Raw genomic sequence first — 23,146 nt, forward strand, 5'->3', positions numbered from 1 at the left:
GAAGGAGTAGGTCAGTTGCAAGATAACTGCCATGAGTTATTACCAACAGCATGAAAAAACACTTAGGTTAAAGCAAAGCTGAGAACAGGATGGATAGAGTGGACAGAGTAACAACTGGATGTGTCTCTGAGTTGATCATAACACCATCCCCACTCAGGACTAGTTGGAAAGGAGGCAGGGTCCCACGCTTCCTCAGCTTCATACCTAGGATTTCTAAGCTGTAGGTCACTGTGCCCCTGCCCAGATTCCTTTTGGCACTGCAGGCAGCCAGAGCCTACAGACAGAAAGGATCAGTGTCTTCAGATTTAAATCCAACAGCACGATTCTGGAAGCCCTGCCAACCTTGTGCATGCTTACATCTTCACCTAATCCAACTTCTGCTTCCCAACACTCAGAACAAACACAATTTCAAAATTGCATCTGTATTTGTGAAATATGTCTGCACTCACACTTACAGGCCTTCTTAATCTGGTCCTAAGCAATTCCTTTACCTAAAACTCAAGCGGCATGGATACAGAGCAGAGTTTTCTACCCAGAGAAGCACACTTTTCAGAGTTTGCAGTATGTCAGCACCTCAGGAGAATGCTGGTTGCAGCACACGTTCAGAACATTGGAGACCTGCAACCAGTCCACATCTTAGACTTAAGAATTGTACCTTTTGTAAGCATAGCACCTGACCTAGCAAACATCCTTTTCTGCAACAGATAAGCAATAAGGACACCAGCTCAACCCACAGACAACAAGCTAATGCGAAGTTGGGGTGCCTTTGATAGAGATAACGGGGAGAAATGACAAATAGGATGGTGTGTTCAGTGCAAGAACATCCATACTGCTTTAGCCATCTGTCCTGTGTGTGTGTGTTAGCTAAATAGTGCTTCATTGCCCCAAAAAGGGCTGAAAGTGTCGAGGACTGTGTTGAAAGCCTCTGATCTCATGCACGCCTAAACCTGGATGCAAAGAACATGTGTCAGGTTTGGTGATTTGTTGTTGTTTCACCCTCTGTCCTGAAGCCTGGTCTCAAAGCTCCCATGAAAAATGGTCTTCAGAAAAGAGATGTCTGATTTAGCAATCCTTTACTGAAATACACTTTGAACTGGGAGAAGAGGAATTACATCTAAATATGAAACTCAAACAAAATTGTGCATCTTTCTAACCGGTGGTCCAGGCCAATAAAGTTATTGATAGCAACCTTAGCTTATAGTTTTTTAAAAGCCATTCTGTGGTAGAATGTCTTTCTTTCCATAAGGCAGCAGCTGGTTCAAACCCCCATTAATATGATCTTAATTTATTAGAAATTCTAGCTGAAAGAGAAACCAGCTTTTACAATTCCCTTAGTTCAATATCAGTTTCTACACTGTAGATATTTAAGCCACTGCTGCTTAATTTAGTAACATTTTCATTATCCCCAAGGATTACTCAAGAACATTTACAAGGAAAACCATTTGTGTGAATTGTATGGCTTACTGATAATTTGGTTTGGGCTTTCTTAATGGTATTCTCTCTCTACCTATATTTGATATATATAAAAATTAATCACAAAGCTTTTTTATTATTTATTTTAAAGTTCATGGTGAACCTCATCTCCACTGCATGTGCACTTCTGAGGCATAACCTCCCAACTGTAATTCGGTTACGGACACTTTGCCAGATGGATCTCATCTTTGTCCCCCTAACACCTCACCATTCAGGGCTGCTTTGAGATTGCTTCTTTGGTGCCACAAAAACCTGTTTGTAAACTCTCCCCCATCTGTCAGCAGGGGGATATCGTGCTCTGATAGCTGACCATGCCACACTCAACCTCTGCTGCACAACAGCTTCAACCAAGCCCAAGCTACTACTGAAACGAGCGCCTGGTCTGCAAAGCCTCCATCCAGGCCAGCTGATGGGCCTGCAGGTGACTGGTGCCAGAAGGCTGTAGCTCTCCACAGGGCACCAACACAGCCCTCATCTTCATGTCCTGTCTCAGAGACTGCCCTGTGTGCTCCAGCTCTCGCCCCCACCCCAGGAGTCGGGCTCTGCTCAAATGCACACCACCAGCACCAAGGGCAGCTGCCTCCCCCATTGTATGGAGAACAGGGCAAACAGCCCTCCTGGTCTTAGAAAGAAGTCATAAAAAAAAAAAAAAAAAAAACTATTCACCAACTACAGAGTAAGATTTTGCAGAGGAGCAGCTGTGAGCTGGGATAGGGTTCTGCTCAGCCTGCCAAATAGTGGTGGGCAGCAGAAGTTAGACCACAGCACCTTTAAGTATCACAGAAAGGTGATGCTTCGCAGGATGTAAGGAACATGTTAGTCTTGTGGAAGTTCATATGTAGTATTAAAAATGATTTCTCACATCTAGATGGACATGCTTGGTCTTCCAGGTAAAGCCTGAGCTAGTGATGTAGTCTTAGAACAACAGTACAATCTTGTCCTTCCAAATCCATGCGTGTTTCTCAGTATTTCTTGAAAACTTTTTCATTAGTAATGTGACAGATGAACAAGAATTTCAGTCACATAGGCAGAAATGACTGAAAACTATACCTATACTCACATTATGTCATTGAATCCACAGTTATACAAATCTGTAAGCATGAAATCATACTTCAGAAGAGCAGCAAGGACTACTAGAAAGTCTTTTCAGCTACAATGGTGAAGTGCAGAAATACCGACGAGTATTACACTGAGTTAGCTCCAACACCTTCTCCACATCAGACTCATCTGACTGTATTTCTTTTGTATCACTTGAGCAAAGATCATTAATGGAAGTCACGTTACAGTTTCAGCAGGAGGAAAGAATGTCTAAAAAGCTTCAGTATTCTTTTTAGTGTTAATAGCCTCCCCAGCCAGAGTTTTGAGATAACCAGGACAGAATACTGTGTCCCAAATATGAGCCTTTGACAGCAGCAGGTTTAATGCAGCATCTTCTGAACCTGTAATTGAAGTGCTGCCTATTATCAAGATACAGCACAGAGCTTAATTAGAAACAGAAATCAATAATGATAATCTAGAAGGTATGAGAAAGGTTTTAGCAATTTTCACTGTAGGTTCGGATTTCTTCCTGAGATTTGTTTCCAATAATAATGGAAGCTTAATGCAAAAGTAAGAGTCACCCCAATGTATTATTCTGCTGTTACACGGTTTAATGCACTTTTCCAACATCTACGGTTTCCTGAGGAGGACGGCCTCATCTCGTCTCGAAGTATCTGCTGCAGATGAGATCTCATCAGACAAATCTTTAGGAAGACAAATCTAACACTGTAAGATGTTAAGGCTCTTCCTTCCACAATTGTTGTGCATACTTTTTCAACGTTTTGTGGGATGTTAAGAAGGGTATGGTGGGCTGTTCAAGGGAAAGCAATCATGCCAGACAGTCTAGACTTAAATCGCAACCCTATTTGTCTTAAGTGGAGAAGAACAATAACAATAGGAGGTATGTTGGTCTTCAGAGAAGTACCAAAGCACAATCATCTGCAAACCTCAACTGCGATTACTTGGCTCAGGATGCAATTAGTACCACAGGATACCCATACCCTACTAAAACATCGCACAGGCTCTCCACAGAAGGCAAAGAAAAGCAGAGATTACCTGAATATACAAGACCTCCAATTTCATTCATCTTAAGAAGCAGAATCATTCTTAAAACTAAATGCGTGCCTTCTTTTGGGTGCGCCAAGCCTTGCCCCAGGTGTAGAAACCGAATGTCACCATCTCAGATGTTTCTGCCCCTGACAAGGCAATTAAGTGTGCTGTACCGATGGTGTAACGTTCCTGCTGGTATCAGCACCAACCAGCTACCGTTTGTGCTGTGCTCTCACAACAATCTTTTCAAATCTGATTTGTGTCACTGACTATCAATTTAAAACCTACTGGCTAGACAAAATATAGACTTTATCTGGATTTCTTTTATTATCTAAATTACTACCCAGCACTTGCACAGAAAGTACAAAGAAAGGTATTCTCACACAGCAGGAAAAACACCGTAACTTATGTATTTTTTGCTAGAATTAAGGATTCTTCATTAGCATAAAGCTTTTAAGCTACACTGAAAATATTTAAGGCATTTCTTTTCAAAGCACAAAATTGATAATTTTATCAAAGCACTTCTACATATGATTTTTTTTCCCCTCTATACAATTTGCTCCAGCAGCATAGATGAGACAGCCATCAGACTACTGCCGTGAGCAACCTGAAATGTATCCCTAAAGATACCTAAAACAACACTTTTCTTTTAATTTTGGTATATCAACACAGTAAGGCATTTAAAGCACAATATTTAAGATGTATCCAGACACTGGTTGCTGTCCTAGATGACTGAAGAGCCAGCTTTCTACAACTGAAAAACAATGAAAGGTAGTAATATAGACAACAAAAAAATGAACAACTCTAAATCTTTTCACACAATTGGGAAGTATCCAGTGATTCATTTTGAAGACTTCAGACCTGCCATATCAATGTTTTAAGGAAAAATGAAAATGGAATTGTGTTTTGTTGTTTTATTATTTTGCAGTTCAGAATTAACTGCAGTAAATATTTCAACACAAAGAGAAAACTCCCCCTAAACTCATTATCTAAAATATAAGTACCAAGACAGGCGGCAGGAAGCTCACACAGTGATCCAACTCGCGTCACAGTATTTACAGAACTCCCAGGGGCTCTGGGCACCATAATAAATTTGAAATATTTCCCAGATGAAGAATGAACTTATAACCTTCCCGGTATTGCACTGCCACTATGGCTCTTCCAGGTCACAGGATTCAGACTGAACAGAAGCCAGCCGACAGCATTTTCAATACCTTTACTACTGTTTCCCCAACTTTTCTTTCACCACTTTCCACTCTTATCTCACGGAAATACTACAGATTCTTTCATTGCTGGTGAGAGCACAACAGATTTTTCCAGCGTTCTCAACCCATTACACGTGTTGTGAATAAAGCCGGGACCCAGCACTGTTCCTCCTGCTGACAGGAAGGGCAAGAACGCTGTCAACACAGCTAACAGAAATCTGATATCATACCAAAGGTTTTCGGACAGCGAGTTATTGCCTACCCTAACAGGAAACACCCTACCCTGGCAATGGTACCCACAAGGTACTTGGTCTGAGACCATGCCCACACGTCGTGTTTTGGACCAGAGAGTAACTTGAAAAGCACACAGCAGCATATGCCTTTTATCTGTTTCATACCTGTCCCTGAAGACCATCTCAGATGCAGATGGGATTCAGAAGCATTAAGCTTTAGGGGTCAGGATCATCCCAGCCACGGATCTTCCCCCAGGACATTCCATGTTTTCTTGCAGGTTCAAACCACTTCTTGAATGTGTAAGTCAAAAACATGATGCAGGAATCACGGGCATGTGAAATCTCAAACTGCACAGATGTAACCAGAAACCTGTATTTTCTGTAACTATTTGGTGCAGAGCAGTCTGGTGAGCTTGCTGCAAGGTGCCTCCATACTTCAGGGCAGCATGCACCTCTCTCTTTTCAAATAAAATGCCAGAAAACCACGCTTCCAACAGATCCATCCTTGAGCTGTTCAGGCAATGGCTACCTAACCCATTCCAGATCTAAAATAATCAAACCAGTCTAAAAGCATCTGTTGAGGTTAAATAAAGTTACCTCACAAACAGCAGCTGAACCAGTAGATGACAGAAGGGCCTCAGGAGGAAAGAAATGGGGAGACAGTGCCCACTATTCTTGTGGAACAGTTTGGGTCACTCAGCAGGAGATACAGAATTAATTCCTTGCAGCTGACAGAAGCTGTGCAAAGTACCATCACCTTCCAAGATGAACTTCAGACTTTCACCATTCTGAAATTCCTGTGCATTTCTCAAAACAAATCTTTGTGCCCTAGCATAGACTATCCAGACGTAGCAGAGGGCTGAAATTCAAAGATGTTCCACAGGTAAAGGTACAAAGAACATCATTAATGAGAAAAACAGGTCTTCCTTTACAATTCTTTCTTTTAGCTTCCTCAGAAGTGTAGGCTATATAGAAAACAGTTTTTTCTTCTATCCAGCCCCTCCTGAAATGTCCATGATTTCTCAACTAAGCACGCTTTCATTGCCACTATTACTTCTACCGGTAGCAAAATATCATTTCTTCCTGTATTCTTAGGACCTGTATTGCACGGCTTATGGATATTCTTAAAACAGTCTTCAAAATGTTCCATTCATTTTCCACCATCCTTTGAATAAGAATTTAAAAAAAAAAAAGTTTGCCTAACTCTAACTCCAATATATAAAGGGATAAAAGATTTATTTTTTTTTTTTAGAATATACTTCTCAAACCTTAAATACCTTTACAGCTAAGTTGTATAATCATTTCCAGTTAAAGTCATTTTTCAGGTTCAGTCCTTCTGCAATATAGGTAAATAAACTAAATCAAGTACTTAAAAAAATATATATTAGGACAATATAAGGCTCTGCTAACACTTTTTAATTACAAAGGCTAGCCTGTCCAAAGGATTGCTTCCTAGCATGTGGAAACAGATAGCATCTTTAAGTGTCATCAAAACTGAGCAAACTGCATTACTTGAAGGTAACATTTATCTGAATTCAAACGATGCCAAATTTAACAGAAAGGCTTGAAATTACAGGGCTGTTCAGTTCATGTATTTGCGTGCGGTTAGAAATAAGCTATCTCCCATTTCCCTTGTGCAAAAGCACAAGCAGCACAGCAGAGTTTACCAGTTCCTCACCACTGTAGCACAGCACGTGTTTAGATGTGAGGCAGGAGAAGGTATGCCACCCTTGGGGGATGAAGGGCAGTGACTCCATCTCTGCAGCCAGGGAGGGCCAGGTGTGCATCACACCCCACAGCAGAGGATGCACAGCAGCTTGCTGCCACTGGTATCACATCAAGGAGAACGTATGTGAGCTTCCAGGGGTTCATATCCATAAGAAAGGTTAGAGAAAAGTTGCTTTGTTCCAAGGCCAACCATTAGTGAGCACTCTTTTCATTCCATGCACAATTTAAACTTACAACTGGATAAAATGGTTGTTTCTAACTACCTGCAAATATCAGTTGGCATCTTGCACTGCAGGGAAATCTCAGTTAAGAGTCATCAGCAGGAACGCCATTTCACTTTAGCTGTCCTAACACTGTCAAATAATGCCATCTTACCCACACCTAAGTAGAGATTCACAAATGACTCACTGAATTGCCATCATGAAATATTAATCGGGAAGAAAAAGAGATTGACTGCAGTAGTACTACTTCTATTATGCTTTTGAAATCTCCAAACAAAAAAAACACGGGTGCTTCAAAGAGATGCAGAAAAATAGATGAGACATGGGAATTAAATGCCAAAGTCCTAGATTTCTTGTATGAACTTCTGCCAGACTAATTCCTAAGAATGACAGAAGAAGCCTATATTAAGCAAAATCATGTAGTTAGTCGGTGGTAGATGACAATTTTTCTGTTCTAGAAGAAAATGATACAATCATCAGGTAACAGTTACTCAAACTATTCAACCCTTCAGCAAATTATAGTAATGGAGAGATACAATTACTCTCTGCAGTGACCTCTCAAAGTAAAGTAGAATTAAGTAAGATTAGAACTAAGTAATAAAACCAGAAATGCAACTTCCAAAATGCAATCTGTATAATCTTCAATATATTTTAATACCGAGGCATTAAAAGAAATCAATTTTTTTTTTGTGTGTGTGCCGGGTGTACAAGAGAAATTCAGCATAAAAGAATTGGCAGAATATATTCTAAATCGTTACAATGGAAAAAAGAAATTACTTGCATTAGTTTAGATAAGTAGCAAAGAGTGATCTCAAGATCACTTTTATCCCCAAGTGACCTGGCTGTATATCCTACATTAAGGCTATAATCTTGGTCCTATCTTTGATTTTCTTTGCTTAATTGTATGACACCATTAATAATATTAATTTCTGCCATTGCCCATAAAACTGAAAACCTCATGCCAATTCTGTAGAATTGATAATTTGGAACTGAATTAAACACAGCACACAGCGAGATACATTAAGCCATCATGAAGTGCAATGAATCACGGAGCCCATAAGTACGGAAAAAGACAGAGCACCTATCTTCATTCCTCAGCCCAAGAACCAAGATAAGAGAAATGGCTTTTGCTGCACGACCAGAATTTGCCTTCAAAATACTTCAAGTCAAAGCAGAGCTATAGTAACACCAGTCCCCAGAACAGGTAGCAGTAAAACACAAGGTGAAGCCTAAATTAGAGGTAACTAGTAGGGAAGAGCACAAAAGTGTCAACCGACCACATGCTCTCAAAACAGTACACCCTCTGCTATGTTCACCAACAAATGTTGCACCTTGTCAGTGTTCAGTTTTACACAGAACTGGACATGGTTATATGGCTGTGATGCAAAAATGCTGCAGACACCAATAAAAGCCTTACTTTATATCCTACTCTCCTAACAAGGTAGGCTTCATCCGTTCAATTCTGAACAGCTCACTGGTCAACTCTCCTTGAAAGCTTGCAGCCCCTTCTTTGTTATTTTTTTTCTCCCAAGCTAATTTTTTCCAGTTATTCTATACCAGAAACACAGCCCTTTTCCCAAGTGTCAGGTAAGGCATGTAAAACGTAAGTAAGTACACCTCAATTACTAAAAAATGGCAAACGTTTCATACACTGTTGAGTGTATAAAGAGTAAGAACTCTGCTAATAACATAACTTTGCATTGCACTGCATGGTATTAGAATCTAAATTACATCAGATTTTTGCCATAAATGTTTTGACTATAGATAAGCCTTCCTTAGCAGTTCCTCCACGATTACTTATTCTTAGTCTCTTCAAGACTTATTGTGAGGACAAACCTTCTCGTACCACAATCCCTTGTAAGACAATTGAGTTGTTTTACAAGGACAATGCATACTGTCACCAATGTGACACACAATTAAATTCCAGCTGAAATATCTTAAACCAATGTAAAGCTCCAATTAAAAAAAATCTTATTTGCACAGGTTATATAAAAGGCTTTTAAATCAACATTATCAACATTTCAGTGCTGTTTCTATTTAAAATAGCTTTCCTGAATAAACAAAACAGTTGCACACACAAAATAAAACCAGGTCTTACAAAATAACTATCTCAGCTCTTATCTTCTGGCAAGTTACTTGAAAACAGCAGTATATTTAGGACTATAAAAAAACATGATTTCAAAGAGGAACCTAAGAAGTATTTCACATTACGTGAGCTTATACAGCAGCTTTCAAACACACTCAAGTGTATTATATAAGCAAATTCCTCATTTGAATATTTATGAAATCATATGCAGTTCAAATAATAAATTGGAGTAACGTAACTTGCAATATCCACAGCATACTCACGTTGGTGGTTTTTTGTTGTTTTTAACTGGGGCATGAAGAAAAACAGCTGACAAACTTCAAGAGCTTTTGCAGCAAGGTGTTTAAATGATTGTACACGAATAAAACTTATGAACAATAATTCAGAGATGTGTTCTCTCTGAAAATTAAATATTCTTCCTACCTTGCACTGCAAGTTCTGCTTGAGCTTCAATCGTCTCGTTTCCATTATCTGCTATGCAGGTATACATCCCCACATCCTCTTCCATAACTTCACTGATCACCAGACTGCCTCCCGCAAGAAACAGAAACCTTTCGGAGCTGTGCAAAACAGGACAGTGGGGTAAATTGATGGACAAATAGATTTAAATGGACAAAATGATTTAAAAACTGATTTAAGTTCACAGAGAAGCATATACAAGTCCTTTGCATGAAATGGCTAAATGAACTTAAGCGTTCACACGCAGTATTTCTGAGTGCCATTTACAAGGAGTATTCTCAGAGAGGAATTTTTAACTAGATGGTCACGCTCCATGTTTTGGCATCGGATTTTACAGTAAGATAACTACCTCAATTCCAGGATTACCTGCCAACAGGTCCTAGCTAAGAGGAAAACAGAAGTTTGTCATGAAACTATTTTGGGAATCGCTTGACAGCAGTTCAAGGACAATAAGTAAAGTGATGCATACTTATTGTATTATTGTTACAGCCAGAAATAAGCAGAAGCCTTCTATTATTGAGCAGGAGAAAAATTATTACATAGGATAAATAGGCACTTTAGTGGTAATCAAAGACAGTCAAGGACAATCCTTTTCCTATCTCAAACAAGGAAAATCTGTACAAAAGAGCATCAAACTAGAGCTGTCAAGCTGGCACCACCTCCTTCCCTCCCCTTCCTTGTATTTTTTATTTCATCTGTCCAGGTAAATTTTCAAAACGATGCTCTGTCCAGTCCTTGAAGTTCCTGGTCTGTTTATGGACACTGACAGTCCAGGAACGTGTAAGGGCTTTCCAAACACTGCTAATGGGAACAGAAAATGCCAATAAAGCTTATTCTGCAAAGAGTATGTTAGACACATTAACATTGCACTAAAAGCACGCCTAAAGAAAAGCAGGTGAATTAGGCAAGTGCCTTGCACTACTGATTTACCCCGTAGCCAGCCTCCAAAAAAGTGAAGTCACACACACATGGCACGGCGGCAGGCTAAAACAATCCAAAGTTACTAGAAATTGTCACATCAGCCAACAGAAAATTCTCTAAGATCTACCTACTTGAAGCACGCAGTACTGTTTACATGAATTTATCAATTCTGAATTTGACCAGCTTTCTACTTCAGAAAAAGAGTTTTCTGAGATTCTGAGCTGTAAGAAAGGTGAGCAGGCAAAACGCTCTATTTAATGTCCTTACACACGTCTTGTACTAACTTGAGGTTACTGTCAGTATTGGAGTTATTTGTCAAACTTCAGTGTTTCTCCTTTGTGTAGAAATTAGTGTATATAGTTCTCAGCCATCTAAATCAGGGGCTATGCTTTTAAAAGAAAAAAAATATTCCAGTTGATTATTTCCCTCAATAAAATTTAAAAGACAGTCCATAGTCTACCAAAATGGGATCCAAGTTCACTGCTGTTAAATACATGGAAGAAAAGAAATCACATCAGACTACTTGGTGATTCCATTCGCATGCCTTCACTGTGGAATACTTCTGGGCTTAAACCAAAACTCCTTTTGTAATAAAAGTAAAAAAAATATATCTTAATTTTGCAAGGATAGTAAAGCATTTCCACAAAAGAGTGAAGCAATCAGATTTCAGACACTGGAGACAAAGAATCAGCTTAATATAGAAGTGATAACATAATTTAAAGTGTCATTAAAAACAACAGAGATTGATCATTCAAATGTCAGGGAACAGCAAAATCAAATTCAAGCCTTTTGTATGTATTCCGTACAGCCTTCAGTTACCACGTTACACACTCCTAATACACAATTACTTGAGCTACTTTGGATACCTAACTCATATCTTTTTTTTTTCTCCTGGATTTCATTATCACATAATATGTAGTGAACCTTTATTAAAATGCTACAGTCAGTTCTAGCCTGAGGTTTTGGCTTTTTTTCCCCTTTTAAAATACCATTCCCAAAACATCTTCTAATCTCTTCGCAGTCTTGCTGAAGCACAGCAGATAAAATCAGACAGTAAATTAGATTATTTTGTGAATCTACTACCAGAAAAATCTCCATAATTACTCTGCTATGTTTAACCTTCACTGAGTTGGGCAAATGTAATTCACTTAACACAAATCACTCAGAGTGCCTGGCAAACAATAATATATAATAATTAAAAGATCACATATTCATGTGAGGTATTAAGGAAAAAACCCTGCATTAAGAATGTGTTCATACAACTAAAGACTTCATTTTAACACATACAACAACAGCACAAAATTAACACTTAAGTGCAACCTTAGCTTTGCAATTTCCTCGCTTTAGAAAATGATTAACCATACAACTAGGTTACAGTTTTCTGTGGGCACTTCTTAATCATATAAAATTTGACTAAACTGAACAGCCCAATAACACTGAAGAGTTAGCTTTACTTCAACAGCGTTAATAAAATATAATTATTCCTCCAGGTCCTTTCAACTGTTTATTTTCAGATTAGCCATCTCATTTACTGTGTTGGTTTTTTTAGAATAAGATTTTTTTGTGATGATTGCATTTGAATTTCCTTCCATATATATATATATATATATATATATATATATATGCACGTACAAATATGAATTGAGTTGCACAATACATGCTGCCTGAGCACAGACTAGTAGAATGGTGACTTGCGTGCTGTGCAAGGGTTTCCAAGTAGAACATCCAAATATTTGAAACTCCCAAAAACTGAAAATCCATCTTGGCAGCCACTTCAAGTGGAACCTCACTTTTCAACTTCAGCAGCATCAAGAGCATAAAATCACTCCTGCATTTACTAACAGACCCTCACACAGTAGGATCCTTAGCCAGACATGTTTCCGGAAAAAAAAAAAAAAATCATGGCTTCAAAGTCAGCAAAACTGAAGAAAACTATTCAACCTGTATAAAACATTTCCACTTGAGCCTTCTGTATCAGATTATGCTGGCTGTATGACAGACTGAACTTATTTAGAAAAAAAAGGAAGTAATTTTTATACTGATAGCTTCATACTTCAGTGGTTTTTCCCACTTCCTTCCATTCTCTATCTTCTCTGATACTGGCACAGATATTACTCATTCTGAGCAAATAGAGGAAATCCATCTGAAAAAGCAGAATGCACGTTCAAATTGCTGAAGTGCATGTATGGCAGGTCCAGTATGCATCAGTATGGTATTAATAATAATCTGGTGAGTTGTTTTAGAATACAAGATCCTATACAGATTCTCCTTAGAACTACAGTTTCACAGTAAAAAAAAAAAAAAAAAAACAACTTAATTTTATGTTACATTAATTGCCATAGTTAAAAATAAAAAATACAGGACTACGTGCCTAACCCACTTCACAAGGAGAAAAAACACAAATATGCTGAGCTTTGTTTCCTAACCTCATAGATACACACACATCCAAATATTTACACGTGTGTGTACATATATATATACATATATGTACATTTAAGTCTCTGTATTGTTTGTAGACAAAAAAATACTTTAAGAGATTTTGAAAGGCAGAAGGTACATGAAAAAGCAGTCCACAGGAAAATGATCCACTCCTTGGGATAAAGAAAAGCCATGTTAATAACAAAAAGTCATACTTTCACATAACAGGGGGACTTTAATACAAATTAAATACAATTTGGCTACTAAATTAACAGAATCTGCTAACAAGCTGCTATTTCACAGCAGTTTAACTGCAGGCTTTACTCCAACAGAACCTTAATTCTTGGTTCTAGAGATTTTTCAGTTCCTCTGTTCAAGAGAACGATATGACAGCTGTTAAGGCAAACCGAGTTTAAGTACTTTTTGTTGTCTACTGTTTGAATCACTTCTCTGTTAAGCTGTTAGTCATAAGGAGTAGGCTTAAAGTGATCAAACTGCGTGGAAACTCTTAGTGAACTATGAAGCAAACTTCTTCCTACAGAGTGGGAAAAATAATCAAATTTTCTCCTTTACATGCATTAAAAATGAACTGTATAAGGAGTACACATTTCACTGTAAGGAGAGAAAAAAAGCTGTGTGTTGGAACAACTAAAAATAAAAATAATCAATTTCATCAGCAAAGCAAGGTAACTTTATTCATTCATGTTTAACCAGACTAGAAAGATTCTGTAGTACATGAATTCTGTAGTATGTTAAGACAAACCCAATACAGTTTTCCCTGTTCAAAACTCCTTTTTTACTCCTTTCTGGTTCTCTCTCTGAACAGAAGAAAACACGTATTTCAAATTGAAGGGAATTCTTCTTTGTCTTTTCAACTTTACCTTCCTCAGCAAGTACACACGCAGAGGATGTGGCAACCAACAGATTCCAAAAATACACAGGCACCTGCAGTTTGGTGAGAGGCTTTCCTGAGAAGATGCATTAACTCATTCATACAGGAAGAAAAAGGTGCAATACTGCAGGTCTGTGACTGCTGGCTGAGGCCTGGCAGAGAACCTACACAGCTCAGTTGTTGAGTAGAGAGGTGCTTAGTAAAGAAACGTTTAGTAAAGAAAACTTAGTAAAGAAAACTGACTGTCTTGTGGCTCTTGTTCTTGCCTTACCAGGGTCCATGTGGTGATGGAGAAACAAGTAACCATGCTTTAGAAGTGAGCTGGTCATAGCACACGCAAGTGCTGTTCTGGCTGCCCATACCAAGAACCTGGCATACAAATCTGTAAGTCTATGGATTTGTACTGAAGCATAAATTCAACTGGAAACCATACTTGTAACCAAAGTAAAACAATGCTAAATTTAATGCTAAATATTCTGAAAAATCATGTCATGCATGGCTCAAATCGTGCATATATTAATATCAAATATGCTTACTAATATTACGCCTAAGCTTGCCAGTTATAAAATTTCTCACTAAATTTTGAAAAGCAATAGAATATTTGGGAAGCCCTCACAACAACATGCACAGAAAAGCTCATAACAGACTTAGCAGCACTGTATCCAGAGTAAAAATTGATGTTTTGAGCTTTAAATCAAAAAAGTGAGAAGAAAATCAAACGAGAGCTCTCCAGGCTGTGAGCTTCACCTTCCTTGTGCACTGAATGTGACATAGCTTGGAGAAAGATGGCGTAACAGAGGGGGGAGGCAGCCAACATTTGTAAAAATATATGTAAAATGATGTTATGTCATAAGAAAAACAAATTAAGATCTTACCAGGCACATTCATTTTGACATTTCATCATACTCAATTGTGCAATTCTAATGAGACTGTGCCATCCTTTCTATGCGAATGATTTCTTACATTTACAAAAATGAATCAAATAAAATCATGGGCCATCAGATTGACATCAACACAATTTCTCAGAGGTATTAGAACTGTTAGTCATTACCTGCTGAAGCTTGCATTTTCCTGATAAAGACAGTTTACACTACAAGCCCATAGACTTTTTAATATAAGAGTTGACAAAAAAAAAAAAAAGAAAGACGTATTGCTACCGCTGTTGCTATAAAATGACTTGCGTATTCCTCCAGCTGCACCGGGTGGTAGCCATGCCATAGCCCGCAACACAACTTCACCTCTGTTTCACAACTAACTTGTTTCTTCTACATGAATCTCACCAGCTTGGAATGATATAGAACATTCAACTATCTGATTATAATTTTCTTGTTCTTCACAGGATTTTTTCTGCTTTTTAAATACGTGTATTTTTTTGGACCACATTGTTTTGAACGAATACACCAGTGGCAATGCATAATAGTTTTCACTTAACACACTCTTGGAAGCCTACACTTTTTCTTTTTAAATCATGCCTACTATTTTGATATTCTGCTTTAATAAGAAATTACAAAATTCTTCTTTAAGCACTTAAATTTTTAAGGGACACGTAGATGCATATTGGACATTTCCATCACAGGAAGAGTAATGTGAGCGCAGGAATCTCCAGAGATAATATGCTAGCATGAAGACAATTTTGGCTTTTCTGCCATGTCCTCATCCCCTTAATTGCTTCTTTTACTCCAGCGGCAATCTAAAAGTAATTTACTCTTAATAACTTTCCTGCTTCAAATATGACTTCTTGGTTTCAGATGTCTATTAAAAAAGGTACTAGATGTGACTGTTCTACAAGTCTCGTAACTACCCTGTCATAGTGCTCAGTCTAGAAACCCTCCACCATTTGAAAGCCGTTTTACCAGTTCAAAGACTATAAGAAGAGTAGGAAACAAGTTGGGCATGCATCTAAAATTGTAACTCTAGCTGTGTTAGATTCTTACTCTTACATAAGCAATATGTATTAACCATTACTCACCCTTCTGTAGTAAGCTCTTCTTCATTTCTCGTCCACCTGACATACGGAGTTGGAAATCCTACAGCAACACATGGGAAAACCGCACTTTGCCCAGTAACTTTTGTAAGCGATGATGGCTGCCTTGCAAAGACCAAGCTCTGTGGCTCCTCTGGATCTGCAAGTATTTTGTAAATGACAATGAAGTTACCAGATGCAGAATCAGGATTTGATCATACCAATAAAAAAAAATATGAAATGTCTAATTTTTTTTCCTGCCTCTTCACAGGACTGAATCCTCATGCTACCTACAAAAGCTTTCAGCAAAATACTCTCCCAGCCTCCCACAAGAAAAGCTCTTTACCATTTCCTCCAGACATGCAAACTGACTCAACACTGTCAGGATTCTGACCCCTCAGACTGCCTAGGAAACAATTTCAGCTAAAAGCTACAGCCCTGAAACAGAAACTTCCATCAGATAGTCAAGATTTACGAAAGAAAGAAAAAAGAAAAGAAAGGTTTGACTTTGTCCTCTGGCTATCACCACAAGGCTGTCTAGTAAGAACCTACATATAACAAGCTTACTTCCTACGCTGGGGCCGAAAGCTATGGGGAAAGAACATCATTATACAAATCCAGGATCATTTTCATCTTCACCTTACTCTGCCCATCCAGCCCAGGAATACATTCTACAGAATGCACTGGACTCAGGCGTCCCCATTTATATCATACTTCGCTTTATCAGGTGGCTGCTTGAGAAGCTGCCGTTATGCACGTGAAAATCAAGTTGCCAAAGCAAAAAGTGAACCCTAAGAAAATGCAACAATATACTAGACAATTTGCACACTGAAGTAATGCAATCTTTGTCCTAAAACAGGCATATACACTTTTCCATCCCTATAACGGTGAACCCTCTCAATTAGTTTGGGCTTTGCTTTGATTTGGACTGGATAGGGCTTTGCTCCTTTTTTCTTTTCTCCTCCCTCTTTAAGAAAAAACAAAAGCAAAGAGCATATTTACTCAGTCTCTATCAGAAAAGGCCTTCGTAAGAACTGAAAATGTACCCACCAATAAGTACTGTCCAGTAATCTATGCCTTGCACCATAATTTGAACTACATGAATTCCAGATGCAGCATTTCTGCTACATTAATTATCATAAGTCCTCCACTAACAGCTCAAAAAACTCCTTTGTTTGTGTTACATTAATTGCTGTACTTTCAATACTCAGATGCATGCTTACTGGTTTGGCACCAAGTAAGTTCTAGAACTGGAAAAAACCCTCAACCTTTTATCAAAAAGTTATCTTTGACCACCTAAATGGAGGAAAACTACTCTGTGACCACACCACTTCTCCTCCCTGAAGCACCCACCATGTCCATCAAGCATGGTATTTGGCCCATCTCACCTGGGACCTATACAATACTTGCCAGAACTTTTCCAAGTTGTTGGCTTTGGTGTTCTCCAAATATTAACTGAGCATTTACAGCCCTACACCAAAGGCATGCGTGTCCTTCAAGGTGTAACAAGAAGAGGCTGCCAAAGTATTCAAGAGAACCAGGCCTGATGGAAGTCATGTTTCAGGATTGTCCTAAGCTGAGGGAGCCAAACTCCAAGTGATTTTGGATGACACCATCTGTCCCAGGCCCACGCACAAACCATCACAGCATCTCCGTCCTCATTTCCTATTAGAGGGAGCTAGTCTGCTTGCTCCAGAAATAATACCATGTGTGAACAGGCATGAACGCAGTGAGAGTGACCCAGAGCAGCATATGGAGCAAACCAACTTGTAAAAAAATGGATGTAACAGATTGCCAGCGAGTAATCACTACACTGGGGAGAGGAGCTGGTCTCATTCACTGGAGACAGAACTTGCTTATCCTCAAAGCTCAAAAAAAGGAGTTGAGTTCTCAGGTTTGTGGAAGTAGGATTCAAGAATTGTGGTTATTTTTCTTGCATTCCTACACTTACAAGTACCTGCTAATTAAGGAGCAGCGCTCAGAAGTGTGTCCTCCCACATCGTGGCAGATGAAAGGCAAACTGAATGCTCTAAGGAAGCTTGCTACGAGGAAAAGTACTGCACTGTCCGCGGATGAAAATCTGTATTATGCAAGTGTGTGTTGGGCTTATTTCAAAGATTTAGATGCAGAACATTGGAGTGCCTGTCATGCACATATCAAATAATGATTTAAAATTGGAATGACGCCAATGAAGAGCAGATTAATTCAAATCCTTCAATCAAATGCATCTCAAACCTAACAATTATGTGGCTACTCAGGATTAAAAGAGCTTTCTGTGCAACAGTTAGTCCCACTTTAAAAAAAAAAAAGTGCCTGCTGGGGGGCTTCACAAAACTTCACTATTGACACTTCTAGACTCACTACCAAGGAAGGAATCAGCATTATCTGTATCTGCAAATAACTATCTTAAGTCACCTTTAACAACACATTACAGAGATTCCGTCTGTATCGGAAATCAAGAATTCAGAAAGATCAATGCAATACTGAAGCATATTAGAAAGTCTTTAATTGCCAAAAATCAGAAAGATCTTAATATTCTTTTGAGAGTCTGTAGAAACACCAAGACCAAACAAACTAAAATAATTCAATTAAGTGTCTATCAAAAAAGCGCTCTTCTTCAAAAGTTATCTCCTTCAATTAAGGAAGATGAACCTTTTTTTCCTCCCCCTGGAATTGAAGAACTTAATGAAACTAATACCTAGTTTAAGCATAATTTATTACCTAAGCCTAGCAGACGCCTCTACTCTAAAATGGAGACAGGTGCAATAGTAAAATTGGGGTATTTTAAACAAAGAAGTGATATTGCCATGAGAAATGGAAATATTCATTGAAAGGGATCTCTGAAGATGTTTGATGCAGCCACCTGCTTCAAGTCCACTGTTGCCAACAGTAGGTAAGGTGAATCACAATATTGCCCAGCCTAGCCCTGAAAACCTCCAAAGACGGAGTTTTAGCTACCCTCTCTGGCAGTCCTCCAAGCAGTAAAAATTTAATCAGAATTCCAACATGAAGACTAAATCAGATGAGACAACATGAAGCTCTGGAAATCATTAAGACAACCATTACAAAACACAACCCATGCTTTCCTAGTTTGGGAAAGAACGATTCCCATTCCTGTCTTATTCTTGGTCAATTTTCAAAACTCTGTGTTAGAACATCTGGTAAGACACAGTTTTGTTCAACAGTGCAATACCGTTTTAGAAAAAAACACCGTTTCAACATTCAGTGAGAATTGGACTTCTGTTCTCATTTTAAAAATCTACATATTTCAAAACAATATGCATAGGTAAACCTCACAAAATAATGGGTTTCATGGTCACCCCCTTTTTGGGATCTGGAAACTTCCCCGAAGGGGCTAGCATTTAAGAAGAGCAAGGGACAAAGCAACAATTCATTTTGGAAACTTCAACAATATTTTAAACAAGGGACTCAAGTCTGAGGAACTTACACATCACTCACAACTTTTTAAGAGAAATTTTACCCTGAGAGCCAAACCATCAAAATATGGCAAAAACTATTTGCATGTCTGACCTATTTCCAACCACCGCAATGAGCTCAGACACTGATAACTGATTTTGCTTTTCTGTTTTCCAGATGCAAAATTCAGGTTAGTCTTCCCGAGAGCCAAAATGCTTTATAGTTTAAGTGCCTGCAGTCATTTTAAGCTACTAGGAAAAATAGCTTCCACAATGCATATTAGACTTAGTCCAACTTTAAACATACAAAAATGCAACATGGGGGATTCTCATTTGTTGCCCTTGTAAGCATTCTTACTTTCAGTTGGTTTTGGTTTCCTTATCAGTGGACTAATCTTTACCTCTTTTTTGAAGAAAAACAGATTAATACCTGGAAGAATTTTGAGCTCCGCTTCATCACTGTATTTAGGGGTTCCACCACTTTCAATGATGCAGCGATAGACTCCTCCATCCATATCAGTAGCATTACTAATAATAAGAGCTCCACTTGGTAATTTAAACACACGATCATCCAGAAAGACTGGCTGACGATCCTGCTCCCACCTCACAAATGGTGCAAGGTCAACATTGACTTCACAGTTTAGGATTGCACTGTTTCCTTTGTAGACAGACGATGATTCTGGCTGACTGGTGAACCTGGGAAGACCTGCAAATAGGAAATACAAAACTTAGTAAAGTGACAAGTATTAGAGGTATTCTGAAGGTGACACCAAAGCTTCGAAGTACAGGTCAAGATTCACGAACCTTGTATAAAATAAGAAGTATGACGTTCTCCAACTCTTTAGAAATCTTAGAATTTGATAGCAAAGTGATCAAAGTGACAGTAAAAAGGCAAATAAATCAGTTGTTTTAGAAGTAAGCAAATATTGGAAAACAGGAAAAAAAAAAAAAGTCTTTGGAGTCCTCAAAAACAGAAGCAGACATGCCAGTAACCTCCGCTTACTTCTCCAGAGATGCTGCTTAAGAAATACATAGCACAGCACACAAACATCAAGACAGTATCTCTACCTTGTACAGTATACTAAGTTTGAACCATATTTTGTAAAAGCTGTGAGTTCTCACATAGCATTAACACAGAAGCCCCCTAGTATACACTGGGACATCACTACACTGAACAGATAATGCCACACAAGAGAAGGCTTCGTGTACACTTTCCACTCTGATGTTTACAATCCAGGCAACATTTTGATTTACCACCTACAAAACTACTAAAAAGGAGGATTTTTTTCCCCTGTATTTTTAGATTTCTAATATTAAAATCAGAAGATTAGCAATTAAGAATTTAAGCAGAAAAAAGTTTAAAATATTTTCCACAACTTTGTCACCAACCACGTATAAGTAAAGGTTTAACTCACAGTAAGTAAAGGTTTAGCTTCACTGAAATTTTAACCAGGCCACAGAAAGGAGCCTGAGGGCATTAAAGGACCAAATCTGACTGAAATTCAATGAAAAAGGGATATCCCTTTGAAGCTCTCAGCTTCCCAAAGCCTTAAGCATCACATCATAAGGTAAAAATCGCATTTGCCCATAAGAAAATCTTTATCTTTCTCACATTAGTACCTTTGAGAATGAAGTCTCTTCACAAGACAAAGCTACAGCTGCAACACCAAAACAACAGATCTATGCACAGAACACATTCATCTCCCGAATAAAAAGGTTTTCCACAACAACCTCCTGCACAGGATACGTGATAGAACCTCTGACAGGAAGACCCGAGGCCTCTGAACAGCTTTGCGGTTGTTTGGGTGCCTGGTGCTAGCAGCAATGCGGGTGCCATGAGGCGAGGCAGGCGCCATGAGGCGGTTGCAGCCGGTTCCAGGCGGCCCCGTCACAGCCAAGCCCCTCAGCAGCCTGACTGCAACAACAGTCTCCAAGGAGGATTTCTGGTCTTCTTTATGCTCATAGTTAAAATTAATATTGTCATAGAAACTGCCTGTTGGCACTCTTGACATCTTGCCTTTTCTTCTCCCTTCCTGCTTTGAGGAGATTTTAAGCTTTTTCCTTTCAAGTCACTACACTGTGTGCCTTCAGTGCAGAAGATGGAAAGCAGGACTGGGTTACACAAAGGAAACCATCCGAGCACAATTATTCTGGCATAGGAGCAGAACCAGCTGGCTCCGGTAATCTCTAACTCAGGGGCTGCTGCCCACGGCTTGGACCCCAGCACTGAAGGCACCAACACCGCCATCTTGCAGACATGGCTCAGCTCTCTTATTGCCTGGCTCTTCAACATGAAGGGAAGGAGAGGGGAAGGACAAGTTACCTACCTTTTGTGCCCCCATTTCCAAGAAAATAACTTTACCATGTGTGGTATATCAGTTGCATACTGGTGCTTAAACTCCATCTCCTATAGTTTTTCTCTGCCTATCTTCACTAAACACCACTGCCTCAAAGAATCTATACCAAGTAGCTTTAGTTAAACAGTATTTTCCATCATTTTAGCTTGAATCCCTACTTAAGGAAAGACCACAGGGTTTTCTTGTGTTTTTGTTTGTTTGGTTTTTAAACTTGGAACATTTCTTTGCTCTCCAATTTCTGTAGAAATCCTTGGAGAAGCAGCAAGAAGCAACATCTGATGTCACATGCTCAGGCTTTTCCCACCTAAATAAAAAACATTGTTGCTTGGACTGTAAAATTCTTAGTTATTAGCACACACTAAGTGCAAATTTTAACTTGTTTTTCATAAACTTTTAGGATGCGTTATTTCCCATAGAACAGTAAGCCTGGAGTAAGCCTGCACCAGGCCAACAGCACTAATGACAGTGCTCTGCAATCAAAGCCAGCCACATAAGAGAGATTTATTTGAGCAAACCAACAGAACACCATTTTCACATCCTATATTAAACCTATATAAGACCTCTAGTAAAAAGACCAAAATCCACAAACCAGAGAAGAGGTCAAGAATATTGATGCAATGAGCAGGAGCAACATACCTGGTCTCTAGGGCTAACCTCTAGTGCTACAGAGAGAAACAAAACAAACATAAAATATGCATATGACTTGGGGCGATGTGAGGGGTGGATATACAAAACCAGAGATCTTCACAATCCTTAAGAATATCTGAGCAGACTTCTAGTACACTACATCTCCAACACTGAGATCACTTCTGTTTTGACAAGTAATTCCTTCCTCACACAGGTCTACCTCTAAACACTGCATGCTTCCCCCTCCCCGGAGAACTATCTGCAGGCTCCTTGCACAACTTCACTCCTCTGAGAAGAAAATAAGTTTCTAGTTTCCACTCCTACTGTATTTCCAACCAACTTCTAGTCCTTTCATCTTGACCTTGTTTTGGTATTAATTATTTTGCATCTTTCATATTAACCATTACTCCCTCCCTCTAAGGTATTCACATGAATAAAAATCTTCTTTCAACTTTCCTTCTGCTTAGTTAACGAAGCCACAATCTTTAGTTTCTTTTCCTCATTCCTCTAACCATCCTAGTTATCTTCCTTCAAAGATTCAGAATGGCAGAACTGTTTGCGTAGGAAGGGACCTAGGTAGAACATGGTCAGCTACGAGGTCAGAGTGGACTATTCAGGAATTTGTCCAGTCAAATACTGAAAATCCCAATGCACAACCTATTGCGGAACTGTGTGCCTTCACAGGGAAAAAAATTCTCCTCAAATCCAGTCAGAACCTCCTTTATCCTTTGCTTCAACTGGTACCCAGCACTTCACTACTAGCTAAACAGAGACCCAACAATTTGATACGCCTATTGCCATTTAACATTTGATTAAAGATGTCCAGGTTAGTATCACAAAATTGCTTCCTTGTGTTTACTGAAAATATCTTCCCAATAGATTTAAGAATCACATTAGCTCTCTGTACATCAGCAGATGGTAGTCAATCTTGGAATCAACCAATATAACTAGACTTATCTATAAAATCACCAGTCCCTCCATCCCAACTTAATACAATACCAAGGATACTGCTTGTATCTGCATGACTTTGCACGCTGTGCTAAGTTTCACCATCATTCA

The 23,146-nt window shown here is 38.8% G+C and overlaps 1 protein-coding gene across 10 annotated transcripts in view; it reads right to left on the bottom strand.

Annotated features, from left to right (window-relative positions):
- The window catches only part of NEO1 (neogenin 1), a 187,278-nt gene that overhangs the window by 94,468 nt on the left and 69,664 nt on the right, over positions 1-23,146 (bottom strand). For all 10 annotated transcript variants that reach the window (XM_027465579.3, XM_027465578.3, XM_027465575.3 and 7 more), the window contains exons 3-5: positions 19,534-19,809; positions 15,694-15,847; positions 9,458-9,594 (exon numbers count right to left, since the gene is read on the bottom strand). In XM_027465579.3, coding sequence (XP_027321380.2) covers positions 9,458-9,594; positions 15,694-15,847; positions 19,534-19,809 — 567 coding nt within the window. The remainder of the gene's footprint in view (positions 1-9,457; positions 9,595-15,693; positions 15,848-19,533; positions 19,810-23,146) is intronic.

Source organism: Anas platyrhynchos, chromosome 11 (genome assembly GCF_047663525.1).
Source record: "Anas platyrhynchos isolate ZD024472 breed Pekin duck chromosome 11, IASCAAS_PekinDuck_T2T, whole genome shotgun sequence".
NCBI classification, from domain to species: domain Eukaryota; kingdom Metazoa; phylum Chordata; class Aves; order Anseriformes; family Anatidae; genus Anas; species Anas platyrhynchos.